This window comes from Magnolia sinica, chromosome 4 (genome assembly GCF_029962835.1).
Source record: "Magnolia sinica isolate HGM2019 chromosome 4, MsV1, whole genome shotgun sequence".
Classification (NCBI taxonomy): Eukaryota; Viridiplantae; Streptophyta; class Magnoliopsida; order Magnoliales; family Magnoliaceae; genus Magnolia; species Magnolia sinica.
In genome coordinates, this window is record NC_080576.1 from 16,284,037 (window position 1) to 16,308,688 (window position 24,652).

Sequence of the window (24,652 nt, forward strand, 5' to 3'; positions counted from 1 at the left end):
GGTGGGCCACAATTAATTGAATAAATGTACGGTTATTAAATATCGGACAAGGTCGTCTAGCCGTCCGCGTATTGTTAATACAATGAAATATTAACTGAGTGGACCACCTTGAGATGAATAGGATATTTTACATTTATACCAGGCTCGTATATAAGGTAGCGTGTGCATTAGGTAACTTCCACACGTGTGTGGGATTAGCAAAGCTCCGTTTTTCCTACCCTAAAATCCGCAGCTGCAGGAGCTGTACTCGGGATATCTCTCTTTCCCTCTCTCTCTCTCTGTATACATGGAAATGGCAGGCCTTCCAATTCTACCCCTGTTGCTTCTAGGACTCTTTCCATCGTTCTTCGGAACGGGTTTTCCTTAATTCAAGGTGAGATTTCTTTCTTCCATTCTTAGGGTTTTGTTCATACGTCTGTATTGCTTGGATGGAACTCCATTTTCGTGAATTTTGTAGTGTAACCCTAGATTGTTCTCTTCGAATACCCGAACAACGGTTTTATACTCTGTAGAATCGTGGCGGCTTCTGATCTCTGTGACTTCAGATTTGAAACATGGTTTCTGAATTGTTTGGTTTTGAATTATTGCATTTCCGTTGGTTCTGCTGTGTTTGGATTCTTTATGTAACTGGATTTCCGTGTAATGGTGATTTCTCTGTTGCTGTTTGGATGTTGGAGATGAATGTTTATGTGCGGGGTGGTGTTTGGATAGTGTGAGTTTGGTGGGGCGTTCCATTCATTTTTCCCCCTTGAACTGTTGCTGTTGTTTTTTTGGCGGCACATTTTGGCTAGTTAGCTGCTGTGGGTGCTGACCGCTGATTTATTGCTTCTTAAGGCACCTGAATTTACTGTGCCCCCATGTCATTGTCCCACCAGTGTGGTAGGATCTGAAAATAAAATTCCATCTGGATAGGGATCAGTGGGATAGTGATTAGGGCCCGTTTGGGAGCGTGGATTTGGAACCCCTTGGATTTGAAATTCTCTTATTGTGTTTGGCACCCTAGATTCGGAATCAACTTTAATCCAAAAGTAGCTATGCATAGTATATTTATAGGGGTTTGAATGTAATTACTAAATCAACTTTAATATCTATAATTAGTGAATGTATGTAATGTTTGACACAATAGTTGTAATAAGCCCACTGAAATATTTACTTTGCCCGAAAATGATGAAATTCCAAGTCTTGGATGGGCCACAAGGACAAGATCATGTCCGATAACCAACTATTTTTAACTGTTGATTTACATGGATAATGTTTGGACGGCGCTGATCATCGTATTAAAGTAATTATATGATGCAATTAATAATTTAATTATTTTGGGATATCATTAGTGGGCCATGTGTCCAATAGATTAATAGTCTAGTGACACACATGTTACACATGCAACTCTTGGAAGGATTTTAGATGTAATCCAACCTTTTACCATGGATTTCAAACCCCCTGTTTGAGGGGATTTGAAACCCCTTGGATTTGAAATCCCCTGTTACTTTATGGTGCCAAACAACCAGGGGATTTGAAATCCCCTCAAATCTCCCCAAATCCATGGTGCCAAACAACCCCTTAGATTTGATTGGGTGATATCGTGTATTCATTGCTATCTTTGGGATATCCAAATCTTGGATGGATCCTATGTTTAGATTAGATAGATCCTTGGTTTTTCTTATATATTTAGTTGTTATCAAATAATAAAATTGAGGTTGATTTCCATAAACCATTAAGTGTCTTGTGCACTAGTAGGTAGAACCCCTCGAAAAGGATCAAGCATTCATCCCTACTTCTGGAGTAAGGACCATATCATTTGGTACTAGAGCACGAATTCTGGGGATGACCATACTTGCCACGTGAGCTCAATAGATGGAATCGATGGAGGCCAAGGTTGAAACGATGGAAGAACAAGTTCAACAACATTCTGGATTGTTGTGGGAGATCAAAGAGACCCTGTCTGCTATGAGTCTTCGATATGAGCGGTTGGCATCGCCGGTGATCAAGGATGTAGGAGTTTCGACCAATGATCGAGATGCAAGGAGCAAATCAGGTGGGTCCAATGGGAGGCCCAATGGAGATGTGCGGTACCCATCCAAACAAGGTACACATGTCTCAACTTTCCAAAGTTTGGTGGGAAGATCTGATTAGTTGGGTCTATCGTGCTGACCTTTTCAAGTTTTAGAATGTGCCAGAGGATCAGAAAGCTCTATTAATGTCTTTTTCATTTGGAAGGAGATGCAACGCAATGGTATCAATGGTATAAGAAAACACAAGTGACCTTGCCGCATGCCAATTTCATATAAGCCTTGTGCGTCCATTTCAGACCAATCAAATACGAAGATTTTGATGTTGCACTCTTGAAATTGTAACAAACAGGAACCATTCGCAACTTTCAAACTAATTTCAAGCGGCTCGCAAATTGAGTCGCAGGATGGACAGAAAAGGCATTCGTGGATTGCTTTATTGGAGGGTTAAAGGAAGAGATTGGGGTGGAATTAGAATGTTCCAACCATTACTTTGGTGGCCACAATTAGGCTTGCGCACATGCAATAAGAAAAACTCCAATGGCTTTATCGCGTTGAGGAGACCCAACCTACACCCAACACTAATTCAATGATACCCAAGGTAGGAGCCACTTCCATAAAACTGCCATGGGCAGAGATGCAGGCATGCTAGGAGAAGGGCCTGTGTTACAATTGTGATGAAAAGTTCGCCCTAGTCATTGCTGCAAGTTGTAACAGTTGTTCGTACTAAATGGTTATGCTAAAGAGGAGATTAAGGAGGAGGAGGGACTGAAGAAAGAATGAACCTTGATGACAAGGTTCTTCAAAGGGAGGTAGAATGGTGGGATTTGAAAACAAAACACAATAAAATAAAATAAATCCCTGCTGGATAAGGATTACATTTAATCGGGTGATATTTTGTATTTATTGCTATCTTTGGGATATCCAAATTCTAAACCTTAGATGGATCCCGCCTTTGGGATATCCAAATATTGGATAGATCCTTGGTTTTTTACCCCCTATATATTTAGTTGTTATCAAATAATAAAGCAGAGATTGATTCCCATAAGTCATGTCTTGTGCACTAAGAGGTAGATTTGCCTTGAAGAGGATCAAACACCCATCCCTGCTTCTGGAGCAAGGACCATGTGAAAGTGGCATACATGGACGAGATTGGAACATTCCTTCAGCAGGTGCAGGAGTACGTGCCACGGTCCAAAAATCATACTCCACAATTGATCTTAATCCTTCAATCCAAATGGACATTAAAAGACAAAGAAATCAGCATGTTCACACACAATCATAAGAAGTTTGGTTATTAGATGGTTAGGTAAGTCTGGTCAAGGCAATTCTCGGTTGGTGGCCCATCAGTGGAGAAGCCCTTAGGATGCATGGCTTGGATCATCATATACATGCACCAGATATTGAGGCATGGAATACTCACAGTAATTTTGAATGGGAAATTAGTGGATGTTCATAGGTTCTGTTGGCTGAAGTGGTGGGTCCCTCCCATGGTGCCACCCAAGTAAAGTGTGAGTATTCAATAGGAAAAAAGTGGTCATCCATCATTTCAGGCAATGAGAGCCTAGGGAGTACCTAACCAGATCTCTATTAAAGATTGTTTACTCCTTGGAGCTTGAATTCAAAGAAATTCATCTGGACTTGGAGCATAGACTTATGAAAACCCAGGACTCAGTTCAAATGGTTTGCCTTGCCAATTTTGAATATTAGTATATTTTTATTCTTTGGGTTGAAGAGTTTGAAGTTTGGGAAGAAAATTCCAGAATTCAAGCCTAACCATGTGAATTTTCTCCTCTTTTCTTCTTCTTCTTCCTGTACATGCCTGCAAGATTCAGAAGCCTGACTGTTTCATTGTAAAGTACATCCCAAAGGAGAAATCAGAGACTGAAAGTAATTCCAGAAACACCAGTAATGCTCTCTGTGAAATGGTTTTTTTCCCTTGTCAGTGACAACTCTCTCTCTCTCTCTCTCTCTCTCTCTCTCTCTCGCTTTAAGTAACTGAAATTTTATTGCCAAAGAAGAAGAAGAAGAAGAAGAAGAAGAAGAAACTACTACCACCTGAAAACTAAAGAGATGATGAGAAATCATCTCAAAGAAAACAAACTGACATGAATGCAAGGGATTCAAGCCCAGATGACCAGAAAATCACCCAAAAACAAGTTGGTCCCAAGAAAGACATCAAATGCATCTTTGAAATATGAGTAAACAATGCCCATCAACACCATGGACTGACTCTTCTATTTGACAGAATCTGAAGAGGAGTTTTTCTCTTCAAAAATTCTCAGATTTCTTCTTTCCTGACCCTATAAAAGTGCACATAGGAGCATATTCCACTGTGCATGCGTCGGAATAACCAAATGAAGATCGAATCTCGCTGCTTCAATCTGTTCTTCTTCACAATATCCGTCCACTCCTTTAAGAGCACATATTGCTTGATGCTGGGGCACTACTTGATGACCACACCATGCTGCCGACCCGCCTGATCAATAGCCATGACCAGGAGGTCCTTACTCAGATCATTCACCAGTGACACCTCCCTCTCCGTCATCTGTGGGATGAGGATGGTCTTCATCTCCTCTGTGTTGAGGAAGACATGACTTTAGCTTGGGTTGACACTGGACATGGTGAGCTCTCTCTCGAGCACAAAGATGGTATGTCTGCCATCCATCTGGCCATGGGCCCCAATCCAGGAGGAGCTGGAGTTGCTGTCTGGGAGCAGTGGCAGCTGGACTCCACTCCTGCTCTTCTTAGGCTTCTCCTTCTCCATCTTCTCCATTATTTGGCAAGATACTTCCACTAAGGCCTCTCCATCATCCCCTTATGGGGGGAAAGGGCCTTCATCCCAACATGAAAACAAGGCTGGAATAGGCTCATTCAGTGCCCAAGCAATGCCACTTAAGTTGAAAAAAAAATCATACCAAATTACCTCCATGATATTACAATGCAATCAGATTGTTGAGAGACTCTGCTTTTCTACACAAGGCACCTGTCTCTATTTTGTAGCCTTTGGCCTTTTTTTTTCTTCCTACAAATTGCTGTACTGCCATCCCTCTTATCCACCTTTTTGAATGCTTTATTGTCGTTTCAGAAAAACTTTCCAATTTCTAGATAAATGCATGTTCAAAATGAAGTCAAAATGATCAAGAGCATAGCCTTGATTAATGTATTATCCTGGGGAAAGGAACATTGGAATGTAAAAGAGATGTCATAATAATAAATTAAAAACACAATTGCTGCGGCATTTGATCAAACCAATGGGATTTCTGGTAATCCTTCGTTGCAAAGTACAAACCTATAATCGAAATCTTTATGGAAGGTGTGGTTGCGAATCCTTTGGATATGTGCCACAATATATAGAATCTGTTGATTCTTTAGTTATGAGGTAGCAAGTGTGAAAGCCATCTCATGTAAAGTGCTTACCTCAGCCCTATGGGTAAACATATGAAAGAGTAAGCATAGGCTAAATGTTTGGAGAGATTTTTGTGATGTGCTTCCTTCAGAGCCATCTTTAATCTTGGATAATGATTTATGGTTGTAAGCAATATCTACATTCTTGAGGGGAACAATTGCTTTCCAAGGCAGTGGGCCTTACGCAGGCAATTCTCTCCAATCTCTCTTGGTTGCCCATAAAAAATTTAACACTCACATTTCCTTTTATTTTATAGCTGTAGGGGTTTAAATAGATGGGGGTTAGGAGTTGTTAAATGAATTCATTTACGAGTTGAAGAAAGTTTATGGGCGAAAGAAGCTAGGAGATTTTTGGGAAGTTACTATTTTGGAAAATTTTGGGACAATCTGCAAAGATCCTTTCCTTAGGACAATTTTGTGAGGTGACCTTAGCATGCCATTAGATGAGTTAGAAAATTCTAGTTAAATTGCACTTTAACTGTTTACCAAAAAGTCAAAAGTAAATGTCATACCATTGGAATGAGTTGTTTAGTTGATTCTAGCATAGCTAAAGTGATGCAGGGACATGTGTTGACCTAATCCTAGATGCATGTATGATCAGCTTAAAGAATGTTCAAGTAAATACACGAATCAACTAACCATTTCCAATCAAAGGGATTAGTTAAATTTCAACACAAAGATGAGGTCATTCCGTTAGGATCATGCCCCTTAGCATAAAATCATGTAAACAGTAAAAAGGGAGGACCTAGGGATATGAAGATATCCCAAATCTAGCATAAGTTAGTCCATGGTCAAGTTTGGATCTGATTCTATTGACTAACTATTCCTCTTTTCTGTTCAAACTAGAAAGGGGGTATCCAGAGAGGAATGAAGGGTTCGAGATGAAGAAAGTACTGGTCCTTTTGTCGTCAAAGGAAAAGGAGGATGATTCTTACTTTTTCCTGCACCTCGAAGATCTAGAAAGAAGGAAACCTGAAATCGGGGTGGAATTCTCAACACCCAAGGGCCAATCCTGAAACCCTAATTCTTGAATAAAGAGGAAGAAAAGAGACGAATTTCTACTCATTCAATAATTATGAAAATAGGGTTCTCACAACGTATATATAAGCTACGGAAAAAGTAAAAGTGTACTAAAGTCCCTGAAAATAAGAAAAATAACAAAAAAAGACGAAAAATTAAAGAAAGTGCAATAAAGCCCCCGAAACAAGAAAAAAGAACAAAAACGCCTAAGACTATTACACCCATGTGGTAGGGTGTGAAATCTGACCCATGGATCTATGGTCAGGGTGCGGTCATGCCACTCCTACACTCGTAGCGCATCAGAAAATGGGTCCGATGGACCCAACGTTCATCCACATCAACTCCTCTGCTCCGATACTCTGTTGGCGACTCCTCCTCCTCTGGTACACTCTAAAGGGTGCACCACTGATGTCCGCATCATAAAGAGTGCTTGATTCATTCTTTAAAAAAAAAAAAAAAAAACATAATAACAAAAAAAATTGAACAGAACAAAGAGGAAACAGAGGCGGTGAAATGTTGAGAGACCAACCTAGCATGTCCCTCATCGAAAATCACATGCATTACCAGAAAGACCAAAAAGATCTTCCTTTTTTTTTCCCCTTTTACAAATATGCATTTACAAAATATACAAAGGCAAAGAAAACGGATTGGCAAGCAGTTGAATCCAAGAAATGGACAGACTATGATGAGTTACTTATAGGCAATTCTATTTTTTTCCTTGCTACAATTATTAAAATAAGGGATCCCCAAAGCCCAGAACAACATATGACCTTTGTGTTTTGAAACACCAAAGCCTTAGATCCAACTTTGCTATTAAACACCCTACTGTTTTGCTCTTTCCGCGAACCATATTGCGACTAGAATCGAGATGAAGAAAGTACTGGTCCTTTTGTCGTCAAAAGAAAAGGAGGGTGATTCTTACCTTTTCCTGCACCTCGAAGATCTAGAAAGAAGGAAATCTGAAATCGGGGTGGAATCCTCAACACTCAAGGGTCAATCCTGAAACCCTAATTCTTGAATAAAGAGGAAAAAAAGAGACGAATTTCTACTCATTCAATAATTATTAAAATAGGGTTCTCACAATGTATATATAAGCTACGGAAAAAGTTAAAGTGTACTAAAGTCCCTGAAAACAAGAAAAATAACAAAAAAAAGACGAAAAATTTTAAAAAGTGCAATAAAGCCCCTGAAACAAGAAAAAAGAACAAAAACGCCTAAGACTATAACTCCCATGTGGTAGGGTGTGAAATCTGACCCATGGATCTATGGTCAGGGTGCGGTCATGCCACTCCTACACTCATTGCGCATCAAAAAATGGGTCTGATGGACCCAACGTCTATTCACATCAACTCCTGTGCTCCGATACTCTGTTGGCGACGCCTCCTCCTTTGGTACACTCTAAAGTGTGCACCACTGATGTCCGCATCATAAAGAGTACTTGATTCATTCTTCTTTTTTTTTTTAAAAAAAAAAAAACATAACAACAAAAAAAATTGAACAGAACAAAGAGGAAACTGATGCGGTGAAATGTTGAGAGACCAACCTAGCATGTCCCTCTTCGAAAATCACATGCATTACCAGAAAGACCAAAAAGATCTTCCTTTTTTCCCCTTTTACAAATATGCATTTACAAAATATACAAAGGCAAAGAAAACGGATTGGCAAGCAGTTGAATCCAAGAAATGGACAGGCTATGATGAGTTACTTATAGGCAATTCTATTTTTTTCCTTGCTACAATTGTTAAAATAAGGGATCCCAAAAGCCCAGAACAACATATGACCTTTGTGTTTTGAAACACCAAAGCCTCAGATCCAACTTTGCTATTAAACACCCTGCTGTTTTGCTCTTTCTGCCAACCATATTGTGACTAGAACCATCAAGCATCATAGAATTCAGCTTCTTTTTGCTCAATAGAACCCCTCTCCTTGCTTGAAAGAGCTCCAATACCGATGCTGGCATCACCCATTAGATACTGAATAGATTGAGAATCTTCCACATGGCTGCAAGGAGAGGAGAATTCACAGTGGATGATCGGATGGGTGGCTGATTTTCTTTCTTCAAGGCAAGGATGCAACCATTTGTATTAACATATTCCTTTTTCTAATTCAATCAATTTTGAATAATTTTTCCTTTGCTGTCAACCAACCAATGGCCATAAGTTTTGGGGGCTCAAGAAACACCAGCTGTATGCCTCCAGTTTGGCACCGCTTTTTTTTTTTTTCTTTTAAGATGAGAATTTATTGCTGGAAAAACTACAAGGATTTGAGAAACAAAAAGAATAAAGAAAACAGAAAACTAACAAGAAAAGCCAAGAAAAAGGAAAAGAATATAGAAACCAGTCCCACAATTGGCAAAAAGCCCTAGAAGAGATCTACACAATGGAGCCCAATCCCTAAAAAGAGCTAACACCCTCAAAAAAACCCCTATCGAAGAAACGCTCAGGTTCTGGAAATGACGTTTTTTTCTTTCGGCCTAAACAACCCAAAGAACAGCCAGCAGGAGGATCCTCCATTTGCTTTTACCTAGGCCTCCTCCAGTCTCCCCATGCCAGTTGTAGAAAAGGAGCTCCACAGAGTTTGGCATTGCCTAGAAAAATTTAGCCAAGCAAAGGATGCTCTTAGATGTCTAAAGAGAAAGGGCAGTGGATAAAGAGGTGATCTACCGATTCCTTTGCTCAAAGATAGAGAAGGCACAAATTCCTTTCCCTTTTGTTGTATGAATAAAATGCTTTTTCTGTGAAGATTCCATTAGTATTTAACTCCCATTTCCATCTATCACCTGCCTTATCCTTCGTATTGCATTTTGTATTTTTTGCTGTAGACTGGTGAACTCCTCGATTTCCACCTCGGATAGGTTCCTTTGAAAATGTGGATTCCATATTAAGCATTTGCCAATCAAAATACAACAGTCACACATCCTTAGCCCCTTGTACAACTCCACTCCATGAAGGCTACTGTACATAACTACATATCCTCAAATGAGGGAAGCATACCATAAGATGCTTGGTTGGTCCCCAATACATAAAGGAAGACCAGGATGAAAAGAATGAAGCTTTTTGACTTTGCATCCAAAAGTCCCTTAGCAAAAACCCTCCAATCATCTCAGTGTTCAACAAATTTAGTTTTTGACTGCAAATGGCCCCAAAGCAAACCAGGATCATTTTCAAATTTTCTATTTAATAAGTTTTCGCTTCACAAAGTAGGAGTCTATTATCTACATATCTGAGATGGGCTACCTGGATCATTCTTGCCAGTAGAAAGGCCTTTTAATGCAGAGGCATTTTCACACTGGGCTCGAGTGGGGTTGCCTCAGCCAATGTGAGGCGGTACCCAGGTGATTTGGGGCCCACGAGGGGGGTTTGGCCGAGGTCCTAACCCATGAGATGTGGGGCCTGAGCTATGAGATAAATGAATTGATTCGCCATGCTCTAATGGTTCGAGCTTTTAGAGCAAGTGGTTAATTGTCTTGCATCACCTTTTATGCCTCTAACATCCCGCTCAAGGCTTTAACTTTTACAACAAAGAAATACGGGGATGTCTATGCATTCATGAGCAACAACAGCCTCGTCCTTGATGGGTCTGCCGTAAAGGGTGGCTCTTGAGAAAACAAAGCTGCCTAGAACTATTCTTAATATGTCAACAATGACTTTTGCCAAAATCTCATATGAACTACCAGTAGACTGACGACCTAAAATCTTTTAGCTCCATGACATCTTCCTTGGGGATCAATGCAATGAAAGAAGCCCTAGTTCCTTGGAGAGCTTGCCTATTGAATAGAACTCTAAAATAAATTCCATTAACTCACTGTTAACCTCCTCTTGAAAGATTGGAAAAATGTATTGGGAAACCATCGAGGCCAGGGGCCTTGTACCTAACCAGATCAAAAACTACTTTATCGACCTCTTCTTCATTGACCGAACACTCAATTCAATCGATGTTTGCTTCGCCAATTTGGTCAAATTGAAGATTGTCTAGGTTGGGTTGCCGCTAGATGTTGATGGAAGGAAGATTGGAATTGTAATCCACCACTTAATACATGTACTTTGTTTATCCATAAATTTTCTTCTTTCTATTTCAATGCAGTGAGTTTTGTTGAACCTTTCGTTTCTATCCCATTGAAGAAACTTGATTTCTTACTCTCTCATTCAACCTCACTACTCTAGATCATTGATCCCATTTAATATCGTTCTCGCAGACCTTCCTTCTAAAAACAACTTTGAGGACTCCCTTCTCAACCATTCATCTGAGGATAAACGTCCGGCTTCCTCTTTATGTTCAAGCTCTTGAATAGCTTGAGGAATATTTTCTTTTGCCTCCTGCAGAGAACCGAAATGCTCCTTCTAGGTTTCTAGCAAAGCTTTTAACTTCTTTTTTTCAGCTTTAGCATCGACTTGTAGCCAACCGAACATTCCACTTGTATATAATGCCACAAATCTTGAACTTTTCAATAAACCCTCTTCCAACCACATGAGCTTAAATAGAAGGGAGATTGCCCCACTTGAGAACAACCGGGCATTGATATGAAACAAACTTTTGGATGCCAAACATGAATACATCTGGGAATGGGTGTCCAACTCACTTGCAACAAGGAACATGTCAAGACAGGACGTGATTGGGTTAGATTGATTGCCTAACCAAGTATATTAGCAGCCCCTAATGGGAGGTCAATCAGCCCACGACTGTTGACTCAATCTGAAAACTCACGCACATAGGAGATTAAATGCCCATGACCCCTTTTCTCACCCACTAATCTGACTAAATCAAAGTCGCCCCCATGCACCATGGACTATTCCACTTTGGTCTTAGAGAACTGTGCTGTCCCCAAAAGGCATCTCTTCTTGATGAATCAAATGGGACTTAAACAACAAAACCTTTCAACAAAATATAAAAATAAAAAATGCTATCGACTAGATCCTGAAAAGAATCAAAAGAGAACTGACCAAATAGCATATTCGGTTTGTGGAGAAAATTTGAGTTCCATCCAACAACAATTCCCTATGCTCCCTTCAAATCCTGAATCCTTCTCTTCGGGAATACAATGAGGTGAACCTTTTGAGAATGATAAAGCTCTTTAACATGAGTCTTCTTTAGGCAACCAACCCCCTACATGTTCCATATAAGCAGTTTCATTTACAAGATATGCTAAGGCCAAGCTGTTCCATATCAGTTACGATACGGCCGTAAAGGCTGATACATATAGGTAACGACCGTAATCGTTACACAATATGGGGAGTGAAACAAGGTAGTTGGTTTTTTTGGGATTGTATTGGCTGTTACGGGGCCTGTAACGACCATTACAGGGCATAATGAGCATCACCCCAGTGACGGTTGCAAACCGGTTACTTTTTTCTATTTAAATCCATTTTCTCCTCAATTTCTGTTTTTCTTATTCCAAAAAATTTCCCAGGTTATTTTACAACAGATTTTGACCACTCTTACTATAGTTTTTAGGATGAAAATCGTAGATTGAAGCGATTGGGCAAATAGAAAGCTTTAAGGGCCATTTAAAAAAAAAATAAAATGAAAAAAGTGTTATTAATGCCATTTTATTTATTTATTTATTTATTTTTTTGATTTCTTGTTCTAATGCTTGTTTGGGATGTGTAAATATTAGAGACACATAACCACATCCATAAATTCACCAGATAACTAGATATAACACTTTCACCAAATGGTAGACCGTTACACTACTGTAAATATATGTTCAAGATAAAAAATGAATACATATTTGGAATATTTACATTATTTTGGATTTTCTAAATATTTTACAGAATTTGTCAGGCAGAAAAATGTTTCCGGCCGTATTAGCAGTCGTTACGCCACTGTATTGGCCGTTTGGTGGATACCTCTATTGGTAACGATGGTGACTGTTATGGCCACTGTTACCGATACGGAAAACCATGGCTAACGTTCTAAGCCTTCGTGCTTCCAAGCTTGCCATCACTATGATGTAGGACATGAAAATTAGATATTATATGCAAGATTTCGGGCTTTAGATCATAATAATTTAGAAACAATCACAATAATTCCATATCCCACATAAAGTCAAGCATTCAACAAGGGGAATCTACGAGGGTCCAAGCCTACACATGTTAGGGCTGAATCAATTAAAAATTATAGACCAAACAATGCTCAAAGGATAGTAGATTCATCCACACATGCAAAGGATTATTTCCCAATCCAAGGGATTTTCACGTTTCAATTCGGGAAAACCTACGGTTTCAAAAGTGGAATAGAACTTGGGGATTTGAGATGATCTAGGATTAGGATTATGGAAACGAGGCGAAAAAGGAGTGAAATAGATACGAGAGGGAACCTGTGATCAGCCCGCATGTGTGGACAACAAATTGGCCTCACCCATGTGCGTGGATGGTGGCACGCACGTGTGTGGGGCCCACGAATCTGGAATCGACCAACTAGGGCCTGGTCGGCCAGGGATAGGCCACCTTACCTTCAAATTTTAGGCCAAACGGATGATCGGTTTGAACAAGGTGCTCCATCGAAGTTTCAGCTCTCCTGTAGGGCTAGATTTTGGAAATCTGTTGTAGGGGAAATATTAGCTGCAAACGTGGGTGGATTTGATGAGGGGATGACTGTAGGAGATGAGGAATATGGAGGGTAGGAGATGGGGGCAATTTGGGATGGGTATGGCTTCGCACCACGGTAGTTAGCTCTTCGAAGAATTGAGGGTTTCGCACCCAATTAGGTTTCGACAACTCAGAAAATTAGAGAAGAAGGAAAACGCAGAATTTTATTAATCATCTTTAATGAGAAAAAAAAGGCTATAAGGGGTGCCTATTTATAATAAAACCATTTACCCCAAAACTCGCGCCATGTATGCAACCTATTACTTGGAGACGAAGTCATAAAAAATAACAACTAATTAAAGCAATCTAAACCGTCCATGATATTCCTAATAACAATAATAAGCAAAACCCAAAGTACTAGATTATTTAGAATAATAGGTCACGATCATGAGAAGCCATGGTGGGATTCACATGACGATCGGGTCCACTCCAACGAATCAAAATGCAGTCCTCTAACTAGGAGGTCCTCTCTGGACGTCGTCATCAATCCAGATCGATGGTGGGGCCTTCCTCCTTGCGTACGTGCGTAGGGGGGCATGCGTGTGATGTCCCCATCACACTGATGGCATTGAAGTCCTGATGCCTCCCGCCCTCTATCATAGTTAATTGAAGGAGACAGGCTTAGTGATTCCCACAAACTTTTTAGTTTCCTTTTACTAGTACCCTACCCCGAGCACTGAGGATTCTGGTGGCGCTCTTCCAAGGACTGTATAATTGCATTTAAGTCCTCTTCTTTCTGCTAAAAATAGATTCTTACAGCTTCCCCAAATTTAAGAAGAATTCTATGGGCCTAGGTTATCCTTTCCTCTATCTTCATAGATTCCAGAGGCTGACTGTACCCAAATGGGCTGCAGTGGGAGTGATCACCAAACTCTAGTGAGTCATCGAGCACGTGAAGCCGACTGTTGACGATAGTCAACATTGCCTGCTTCAATCCCTGGCACAGATAGGATGAGGAGAAGATGGCTGCAGATGGCCATCATCAACACCCAGGACTTGGATGGAATGGGCTGGGGTGGAAAACAATCTCCGCTTATCATGGATCAAAATGTAGGTGACTCTAACCTGAGTGTGATGTAGGGATTTCTTTTTTCTGATAACAAATTAGCTGCAGAGTTCAAATCTGTTATTGAGACCATTCTCATGGAAAATGATTATTCACATGGTTAGAAAGGTGAAGATGGGAGACACCACTGTGAAAATAATTTCATTGTCACTAATGGAAAAAACACTTGAATTTTCCATAGACTAAGGGGCTCGTGAATCTTTATGCCAATCATCTTTGTTTTATTAACCACGTTTTGCATGAAACATCAAATTCATGTACAAAATTGGGAAGAAGGTTCTTATCTCTTTCAATTAACAGGTATTTAGCCATCTTACAAGGATACTTGTTAATGTTCTTGTACATCCATGAGCTAGCAGGGTAGTTCCTTCAACAATAGTGCTTTGTATCTATGTTTTTATATGCCAATAGAGTTTCTCAAATGGCTGATATAAACTATATCTGTCTGCAGTATTATTAACGGATTGCATGCGACGAGGGTTTAGCAAGCCCCTCCAAAGTAGCTGATATGCTTACTAAACCCAGGGTCATCCTACCTTGCCATAAGCCACAGCCTCTTTCTCCGTATGATTGACTTGCTTCACAAATGACAAAAAAATGATATGATAAGATGATCTTCTTCAAGATGGTGTCAGGAGATCCACTTACATCCAGCTTCATGGGTTGGGAACCAAAAGAGGAAGCATAAACAAGTTCTATAATGGATTTGACACTTGATGTATATTGATGATACATACTGCCAAAGTGATGATACATACTGCCGAAGTGATTTATCAGAAGTGATTCAATTAACAAGATTATTTTGATTCGACATTCATTGCCATGTGCAGTTCTGCTTCTTATGATGTGTGGAACAAAGTTTAAGCTCTTTTTCAACCTCAACTTGTGAGAACTGAACATGTTTGTCATAAAAAGCATGACTAGATTGGGCTAAAAGATTCGCAGAGTGACTTCAGTTAGGTTTATATCAGAATTGAATCGAATTAATTAAAACATGTCATTTTCGACATGCAGCAGGCCCATCAATAATCTTAACAAGCGTAACCAGCGTTGCAGAAGCTTGTGGTTTTTGGGTTGAAGATGGAAAGTAGAAATCTTTTTGGTACATAGTGTGATCAATTGAGAATATGAAGCTCAAAATCATATTGGAGAGAGAACTGCTTCCAAAGTCTGTTCATTGCCTTGCATACGTTGATCCACATTGTGTTGAGTTGGCATCGTTTGAGTCTGTTTTCTGCTCTCACATGTATAGAGCTTCAGCGATCTGGACAGCGGTAGCAAAAATGGAAAGTAGTTTTAAGGAAGAAGTCAGTTTATCATAGGGTGATGGTTCTCTCACATTCTTTTCTGGGTGGACTTCTGGTGTGGGGAGAGACCTTTGACCCGGAAGCCTCTGTGCTTTTCTTGTGGGTAGCCAAGTGGTGTGGTCTCTTTCTTGCTGTAGGAGCCTAAGGGAAGAGGAATTTGATGACATGGTCCAGTTGCATTCTATCCTTCAGAATCATAGACCTTGCAGTGCTGATAGGTATGTGTGGGTGTGAAAAAGGGAGAGATTGGGTTGATTTTCTATTTATTCTTTCTGAGGCAGTCAGATCCCCAGAGCCGAGATTGAATAATTTGGTCATGGTATTCATCTAGTTATTCAGGGGCTGCCAAAGGTGATAGATTTTGCATGGTTGGTGGGACGGACTAAGGTCCTTACTGTGGATGACCTTCAGAAAAGATAAATGATTATTCCTAATGTATGGTTGTGTATGAGGGACGTAGTATCAGCTGACCACTATTCTTGCACTATTCTTGCACTGCGTGTTTGCCAGATCAGTGTGGGAGCATTTCTTTTGGTATCTTTCACTGCTGCTGGGTGATTCTAGAATCGATCGAGTCCTTCTTCCCCGTGTTGCATGGGGAAACTGTGATCAGTGTGTAGGCTTGCCTTTTTAGCAGGAATCTGGACTATCTGGTAGCAGCGAAATGATAGAGCTTTTCAGAACCAAAGTAGGTCATCGATTGAGGTGTTCTTAGAAGGGCAAAGATGGATGTGGTGGATTAGGCATCAGATCCCTCCTCAAGTTGTTATGCTGTTCCCTCTCTTTCTTGAGCTTTTGTGTTGTTTTCTTGGCATATGTATCTCATCTATGTCCTTTTAATAAAATTCAGTTCTCTCTATTAAAAAAAAAAAAGAAGAAGAAGGGAAAAAATGTTGATCTACAATGTGTGTACGAAAAATTTCTTGGGCTTACTAAGTATCACGCCAATACAACAAACACATCGCCACATCTTGATAGTTCCATATTTCCTTCATGGCATTGGCATGGAAATTATGAGACTTGGATTGATTCTCACTTGAGTTGATTAATGCCTCGTTTACTTTCCAAGATTCAGGATTACATCTTTTATTGGCTTTGGAGTGCAGGTCACGTGCTTAAAAAATGATCTTTTGCATTGTGCATATAGGTGCAAATTCTCTCTTTTGGCTAAATGTAGCTTAATGTTGATGGGAACCATTGATGGCTTGGAAAAATATAGGGTAGAGAATGTATAGAGATGTGTTTGAAGTAGGATAATTGTTTTAGGCCTCATTTCTGTTGTTCTTCAAAAGGTGTTCTAGCCAGGAGCCATCATCTATGCTTGCAATGGTTGAAGGCAGACACGCAGTTACTTGAGATGGTGGTTTCTATTTGTGATGGCATTGTTGAGATAGTTTGTTTAATGGCCTGTTTTATAACTCTTTTTTAACAATGAGGATGGCGTATGGACTAGTGGAAAATTGGTGGGTTGGTTTAAAGGGTCTCCCTTGTGGGTGCCCTTGCTTCTTCGACTGGTATATGTGGATAGTCTTAGAGGATCTTTGGGTTTCCATATATGCTTCTTCTTTAATTTAAGTCACATTTTTCACAGAATGATTAGAAGAAGAAGGAAAAAAGTAAATCCCCTTTGCATTTTGTGTAGAAAAACATTTTGGTAGAGCCAGATTTGTCACCTTTGATTTTTTCAGGCTTGCTTATCCAAACATTAATTGGAGAACGCGATGTCATACTATTAAAATGATATAAAATTATTCACTTCAATACCTTCTTGCTTAATACCAATTCATGGTGCCCTAGGAACTCTTGATTGATTTTTCTGATTCAAAGCAAATAAGAGATGGGTTTGGCTATGACGAATTCAATGTTCTCAATTAGATTAAACTTGTTTATAAGTGGATGGTATGCCAAACTTTCTCTTCAAAGCATATTGGCTTTGAACACTTATCATTGATTTTGCCAATGCATTTGGGTTGCCCTGCAATGATTGAATGACCAAATGTGATGGATGATGCATCTCTTTCCCATCCTACATTCTCCTTAGAGGTTCGATGGTCGAAGGCTTCTTCTGAAATGACTATATCATTTTATCAATGTAGTTGCACTACAGATAAGTGAGCATCTGTCCTGAAGTTCGGTCACTGAAAATGAGAAATTAAGATATTGCTCCAGGATCATTTTGATGAAGGTAGAAAGGGAGTTCGATGGCATCAGGTAGACCCTCCTTTCAAGGACTAGTAACTCACCTAAGTCGGATGTGGCTAGTCCAAGTTAACTTAGTGATGTAGGACAATTAACCATTTGCTTTAAAAACCCGATGTGAAAATCCCACATGCCACCCCACTCAAGCTCGGTGTGAAAATGCCCCTGCATTAATCACCCTTGGTGAGGAGTCTCGAACAGGAGACCTCCCGCTCTAATACCACTTTGATGCAGGACAATTAACTACTTGCTCTAAAAGCTCGAATTGATAGAGCATGACGAATTAATCCCTTTATCTCATGGCCCAGACTCCACATCCCATGGGTTAGGACCTCAGCCAAACCTCCCTTGTGGGCCTTACTTCACACTAGCCACCTGCCTCACATGAGCCACCAGCCTCACACGGGCCGCCCACCTTGAGTGCGCCTTTGCATCCCACAGGCCACCCCACTCGAACCCGGTGTGAAAATGTTCTTGCATTACTCAGACTTGGTCGAGTCTGATGCAGTTTGGCACCACTGGTTGGGATTGAAAATAGAGGGTGACATGGATGAGTCTTGACTCGAGTCGGGGCCGTACAAGTCGGTCTGAGTCACCGAAGAAGGAAAAATGCATGCCTCCTTTGCTTATGGCATTATTGAGGGACCATTGCAATATGGTTTATGCATGCATCTGTTGTTGTGTACAAGTGTGCATGTGCCTTGTTTGCAGCGGAATGTCTGTTGAATGTCCATCCATGGCCCTCCTTTGCTTGCTTGCCTTTCGGGGTGTGTGTGTATTAATTAGGCTAGGGATTAGTATTGGGTCAGAGTGTGTTGGGTGTAAGTATTGTCAATCCAAGCACTCTGCGATGGCTGGTTGTAGAGCACAGGTAAAAGAGGAATTTCGATATCTGGTGGGCAGTCAATCATAGAAATTTTGCAAATCAACCATTTAATAACGGACCTCAAATTGTTAGGGGAGAGGCTTTGATGATTGTGATATCACGATATTTATTGTTGTAACAATAAATTGGTTATATCACAATATTTGAACAATGATTTTCTTTTCAAAAATATCATTATAATGTTTCAATGTCAATATATCTCCTATATTTGCAATTATGATCATGAGTCATATGGCGGTGTCTTTTGGAACTAATTATCTGGTTGAGACATGATGGGATGATGAAAAATTGTACCTTTTTTTTTTTTTTTTTTTTTTGTAAATTTAGGCATCAGTGTTGATTTTCCTTAACTGATGTATCAGGTACATTTAAGCTCGTTGGTCTCTCCTTTTGATTGCTTATATTTACAATCAGATGAAACATTACTCTTTCTTTTTCTTTTTCTTTTTTTTTTTTTGGGTAGATTTCAACTGCTATAACTGGTTATTTTGTTTGAAGATGTTGCTGTAATAACATTTGTTGAGAATAGCTGTAGTACTGTACAGCTTGCTTCGAGCCATAAACTCAGTACTGCTGCGTTAAATTTCTGCAGATAATTCATGGAAAAGTAAGAATATATGTTATACGGATCCGTATGTACTGCAGGATTTTTTTTGGTTTGAAGGAAGTTTGGTATTGTGAAAGGAGCTTCTTTTGGAGGGGCAATGGCCGAAAATGTTAGAAAACGAGTTTCAAAATGGGATTTGGTACCAGAAACTCATTTTTCAAGTGAAACTGTACAAGAGATTCCTCTGTCTGGGAAAGCAGGCAATTCTTGTCATGAAAAAGAATCAAATTCAGGGTGGGGTTCTTCAAAAAGTTCTGAAACCCATGTCACAAAGTCACCTGACATGGAAGCCAACATGGCTGTGAGATCTAAAGATTCTTCTGGAGCATCATGCTGGGAGCACATGCCTAGAAGCAAAAATGAAGGGAAAGATGGAAACATCGACAGTGACAGAGGGGAGATTTCACCAACCGCAAGGATATGTGATAGAGATCAGGGTTATGGCATGCACATGTCTCCAGTTCTTGATGCTTGGGGGCAGCAGAGTCGCAGTCACTCTCCGAAGAGTAGGTGGAGCAGGTCACGCAGGTTTGTGGCTCTCAGACCCAACTCATGTTTTAACTGCACATGCAGTCCTATGACTGTTATTCCAAATGTTTTATCATCCAATGACTTGAAATTCAGGAAAAGCCCTTGCTGTTATGATTATTCAAATGCCAGCAATGTTCCCCTTGTGGTTTCTGGATGAACTGTATGGTTCTATTTGTATGCAAAATTACAGTTTGTGGTTTTGCAGGATCCTATAATGTGAGGACCAGCTAGACCACTGATCTGATTGGCTACGCTGTTTATGGAGGATCCAAAAATCTTGCAGATTGGAAGATCCTAACCCTTGGGTTGATGGCCTACAATAAACAACCCCAAAAGTCTTGCTGATTGAAAGATCCTAACCCTTGAAAGAAGGGGGTTCACATTGGCCAACAAACTGAAGGGTTTAGTTCTTCCAATCTGAGAAAATTTTAAGACATCCGCCATCAAGGATGGTGCCTTTCAGATCACTGGCCTGGATTGCTGAATCATAGACCTCATATACAAGGAATTATGAGAAATGGCAAACTGTACACTTGCAGGGTTCAAAAGTCAGGACCCTACACTTTCTTTGGGGTTGTGTATGTTTTAATTTGGTTTCTTTGGATATAATATGCAGGAGTAGAAGCAGAAGCCCTCCCCATGGTTTTAAGCGTGAACGGCGTGACTGGAATCACAGTGGTGGAACAGGAGGATCATCTGCACCATGTCGGGATTTTAGTAAGGGAAGGTGCAGGAGAGGAAGTCAATGCAGGTTTCTTCATCAGGACGGCTATGCTTATGATGGCAGGAGGCATTATGATGGTGATCCTGCAGAAGGCAGGGCAAGCAGACAAGACCGAGGTCCTGGGTATGCTGGTGATGAAGCCTATTCTGATTCACAGGAGCCAAGTGATTACTCACGGGATAAGCTCTCCCATGGCTCTGGGAGTCGCTATGATGGAGACCGAGAGAAGCATGACCGACAGAGGAACATAAGATCTTTGGTTCGCTGTAATGATTTTTTGAAAGGCAAGTGCTACAGAGGATCCACATGCAAATATGTTCATCATGGTGACTCTACTGATGGTTATGGTGGATGGTCATCAAAAGAAGGGGCAAGAGAAAGGGCCCATGACAGAAGAGAGTCTGACATATCTTTTGGACATGATCAGAGGCGTGAACCTCCCAGGAACAATGACACTCCTTGCAAGTTTTTTGCTGAAGGCCGTTGCTACAAAGGTGAAAATTGTTGGTTCTCTCATCTGGGTTCAGTGCGTGGTGTTCCAGAAGGGAGGTCTAGGGATGATGGGTGGAGCCTTAGTTTAGGCACTGAGGATCCAAAATTGAGTGATAAAGCTCCTGATGGAAATGTATGCACTTCCCCTCGTTGGGGTGGTCCCGAAAATGAACCATGGGGTGGTCCAACATGGGGTGATAAAGGATCCGACAATGATGTGGCAAATTCCCCTCAGTGGGGCCACAACAGCAGTGCAATAGGTGTTCCCGAAAAGAATAGACTGTGGGAAGGACCAAAATTGGGTATTGATGAAGCATCTGACAAAAATATATCCACCCCCCCACGGTGGAAGAGCAATGAAATTAATGCAAGAGGGGATGCTCCCGAATCAGGCCTTCCTGAGTCAAGTGATACAGAAATTTTTCTTGATGCTACAGGAGTGCCTCCTACAGGGACAAACAGAGAGGGATTTCCTCACCACATGGATAGTCAAGAACCCATACACAATCCTCAGGATTCACGATCTCGAAATCCTGAAGAAGACATCAAGCATCAAATTTTACCAAAGGAAGTCCCTGATATCAATTTACCTGCCTGCGAACAGAATACAAATCCTGAAGTTTCAGGCAAGCAACCACAGCATGCTTTGGAAATTCCAATGCAGCCAGAGGTATCAGAAAATTCTTATATTCAACAGCATCCTGGCTTGAAAGCAGATGGTCAGGTGTTGTTACCCTGTGATGACAGAAATAAGGTCACTAACAGCAACAAACCACACAATGACATCGACTCTGCAAATAATTTTCCTGCTAACATTTCTGCGCCTGGACAATGCTTCAATGAGAATGGGCATAGACGACAGATAGTCCCTCCACCGCTTCCTTCAGTTGTACAAAGCTCTTTTCCAAATGGGCAGAGTCAATGGCTAGACTTTCCATCTCCAAATAGTGAAAATTTTAACCCAAGTGCGCATACTCAACAAACAGTCCTTCCACCTTCAGACCGTCAGAATTTCTACCCGAGTGGCCACAGTCAACAGATAGTCTTTCCGCCTCCAAATGGGCAAAATTTCAACCCCAATAGCCAACAGATGATCCCTCAGCCTCCTTCAAGTGTGTGCCCCCAGACAATGTTGGGTCAGGACGAATCGACTAAAAGGCCTGGCGTACCAGATGTAAATATGTTGCCCGTGGCTTCTGAGACTCCGATAGCTCGAAACACAGCCAGTGAGCAATTCTCCCAAATAACAGATATTTCAGCATCTCTTGCTCAAATTTTTGGAAATGGGCCCCATCTTCCACAATTATATGCCTCCCTAAGTAATCTCAGTGCTGCAGGACTGGTGCCTTCTCTCCCCTATTCCCAGTCCAAAAACATGCAGCCTCCTGCACCCACTGCAGCTCCATCCATTCAGCCCAATCAACGCTCTTGGCCCCAAAATCAGTATGACCCCTTGTGCAATAGCATGGAGCCTGTCAATCTGGATATCAATGATCATCCCCTGGGGGTTTTATCAAATTCCTTTGACCAGAAAACTACTGGCTGCATTGAAGAATCACAAGCACCCTTGAAGAGCATGGTCCCATTGCCAGCTACTAGTGGGCATAATGATGGTGATCCTCATGGTAGTGGTGGGCCAGAGGAGAAGTTACATCAAGAAAATCAAAAGAACATGGATTCTATGGCTAAGGAAGTGAATGAAGAGACAAATGGCCAAAGTGAGAAAGAACAACAAACTGGCCATTTGAAGGACATGGATGCAGATGATGCTCAGGTCGACGAAGAGAGTAAGAGAAGCAAGGATGGGAAGGGGATGAGGATGTTCAGATTCTCACTCGTGGAGTTTGTCAAGGAGCTGCTGAAGCCCACTTGGAAGGAAGGTCACATGAGTAAGGAGGCTCACAAAGCCGTAGTGAAGAAAGTAGTCGAAAAAGTGACGGGTGCCATGCAAGGTCCTCTTATCCCTCAGACTCAAGAGAAAATCGACCATTATCTATCTTCTTCCAAACCCAAGCTTACCAAACTTGTACAGGTTCGTGAGTCGTCTCAACAAGGTTATGATACTTCTTTTCTGCATATATCATCATCCTTTAGTTGGGATAAGGCTTAGATGGTGATGATATCATCATCATCTTGTTCCCATTAATGATTTAATATTATTATTTTTCTTTGATGCAGGCTTATGTGGAAAAATATCTGAAGACTTGAGAGCATGCTTGAAATCTCAAGTATTGTTTATCTGTTTATTGTATCATAAAGATGCTCTTACATCTTTATTTCCTGACTGGAAATTTTGTAAATTCAAGCTTAGGCTTGGTCTATGTAGTGCTACGTCAGTGTAAAATTGAATTAATTCACTGCAGTATTTTTGTTTAGTTGAACTGCTTTGCATTCTTCTCTTTCAGATGTTGTACACCTTCTTTCATTAGCTAGCAATAGCTGTGCCAGGCATGACTTCTGCTACAAGTTGGGATGCTCCAAGAAATGGGATGTAACATTGCTTGCATCGTTATCTAGACACTTTGAAAGCAAGTGCCAAACCTAGGTATTTAGTCCCATGCACTTCAATAAATTGTGAATGCTATAGGAGTGCCATACAGTCATGCCTAGCACGGCTAACAATAGCTGTGGTAGGCATGACTGTATCTGTGGGCTATATGGTGGATGGTCCACGGTTCAAAACCCATACCAGTCAGACAATTATATAGCCTTCACTTTTGTCGACTCTCTCCAGGCTGATTAACCTTAACTATTTTAAAAAATTAAAAAAAAAAAAAAACCCTTTTTTTTTAAAAAAAAATTTCATCGGTTGGTTAGAATAGTCTGGATAGCATGGTTTCTGAACCTTGAAAGTTGGGGCCCAGTAGATGGAGCATCCTGATCTTTCTCCTTTGACACATATACAATGCTGAGTAGGTTGTGCTTGCTTGCCAAGTCGAAGTTGGATGATTTGTTCTTTGTTGGTTGATGTTGGGTCATTTTTTTCTGCATTGCCATCCTCTTAAAAGGAATCCGAAATTTGTTACTGACAAAACCATGTTTGATGCAGCAATGAGGAAAGCAAACTGATACAGTAAGCTATTCAGTCATATCCCTCTGATGTTGGGAAGATAATTCTCTTTTGCTATTCACCTACATTCCGTAAACCATTTGCATGCATCACTTTCGAACCCCATGGAATTTCTTCTCTCTCTAAATCACGCCATTATACCCACTGGATTTTGTTGCTGTCTCAGTTATTCCAGACTGACAGCCATTCCATTCCTTTGAAATTTGGTAGTTAAAATTCGTACTTGTATTATTTCTACTAGTGCTGCTATTTGAATTGTAGGCTGGACAGTTGGTGTGCTTTCAAAGGCCTTGCCAATATGCGTAGGTTCTTGTTATTGAAGTGCTGTAAGGTTTTACCTGGCAGACTCTTTCTATGATGGTATGTTTTGCAATGCCTGACCCCAGAAGATCTATGATGGTATGTTTTGCAATGCCTGACCCCAGAAGATCTATGATGGTATCCTCAGGTTTTTAGTTTGTACGAGTGAGGTCTCTGATTCAGTTAGCTAAGGTGTGTGTACTTGGCCCCAATGTGGACACCCTATGCACCAAAGAACTTGACAGATTGGAAGATCCCAGCCATTGAATCTCTTGTCCTTTTACCACTGCGATTTTTTCTTCTATTCGCAGGCTACAGATAAAGTGCTTTCCTTTTGCCTTGCTGATATTTTTTGGTTAATTGACATCTCCCGAGCGGGTCCACTTGGGATCACTGAACCGGGAGCCTTGCTTACATGAACTGAATTCATGGTATGCTGTAGATAT

The 24,652-nt window shown here is 40.7% G+C and overlaps 1 protein-coding gene across 3 annotated transcripts; it reads left to right on the forward strand.

The window, feature by feature from the left end:
- The first annotated feature begins 212 nt into the window (after positions 1-212).
- On the forward strand, positions 213-23,240 carry LOC131242585 (zinc finger CCCH domain-containing protein 55-like). 3 transcript variants are annotated; one of them, XM_058241324.1, is made up of 4 exons: positions 213-373; positions 19,147-19,617; positions 20,237-22,868; positions 23,015-23,240. In XM_058241324.1, the coding sequence occupies exons 2-4, from the start codon at positions 19,187-19,189 to the stop codon at positions 23,042-23,044; spliced, it is 3,093 nt and encodes a 1,030-aa protein (XP_058097307.1). In that variant the 5' UTR covers positions 213-373; positions 19,147-19,186; the 3' UTR covers positions 23,045-23,240. The 3 variants fall into 3 exon arrangements, with proteins under 3 accessions (XP_058097307.1, XP_058097308.1, XP_058097306.1); XM_058241325.1 differs by having other exon boundaries at positions 19,151-19,617; XM_058241323.1 differs by lacking the exon at positions 213-373 and adding an exon at positions 19,067-19,089.
- The last annotated feature ends 1,412 nt before the right edge of the window (positions 23,241-24,652 follow it).

What these genes read in the sequence shown, in the direction of transcription:
- LOC131242585 (XM_058241323.1), top strand. An exon ending in AGGTGGAGCAGGTCACGCAG is followed by an intron (nt 19,618 to 20,236) that starts GTTTGTGGCTCT and finishes TATAATATGCAG; the next exon opens with GAGTAGAAGCAGAAGCCCTC. An exon ending in AGCTTACCAAACTTGTACAG is followed by an intron (nt 22,869 to 23,014) that starts GTTCGTGAGTCG and finishes TCTTTGATGCAG; the next exon opens with GCTTATGTGGAAAAATATCT.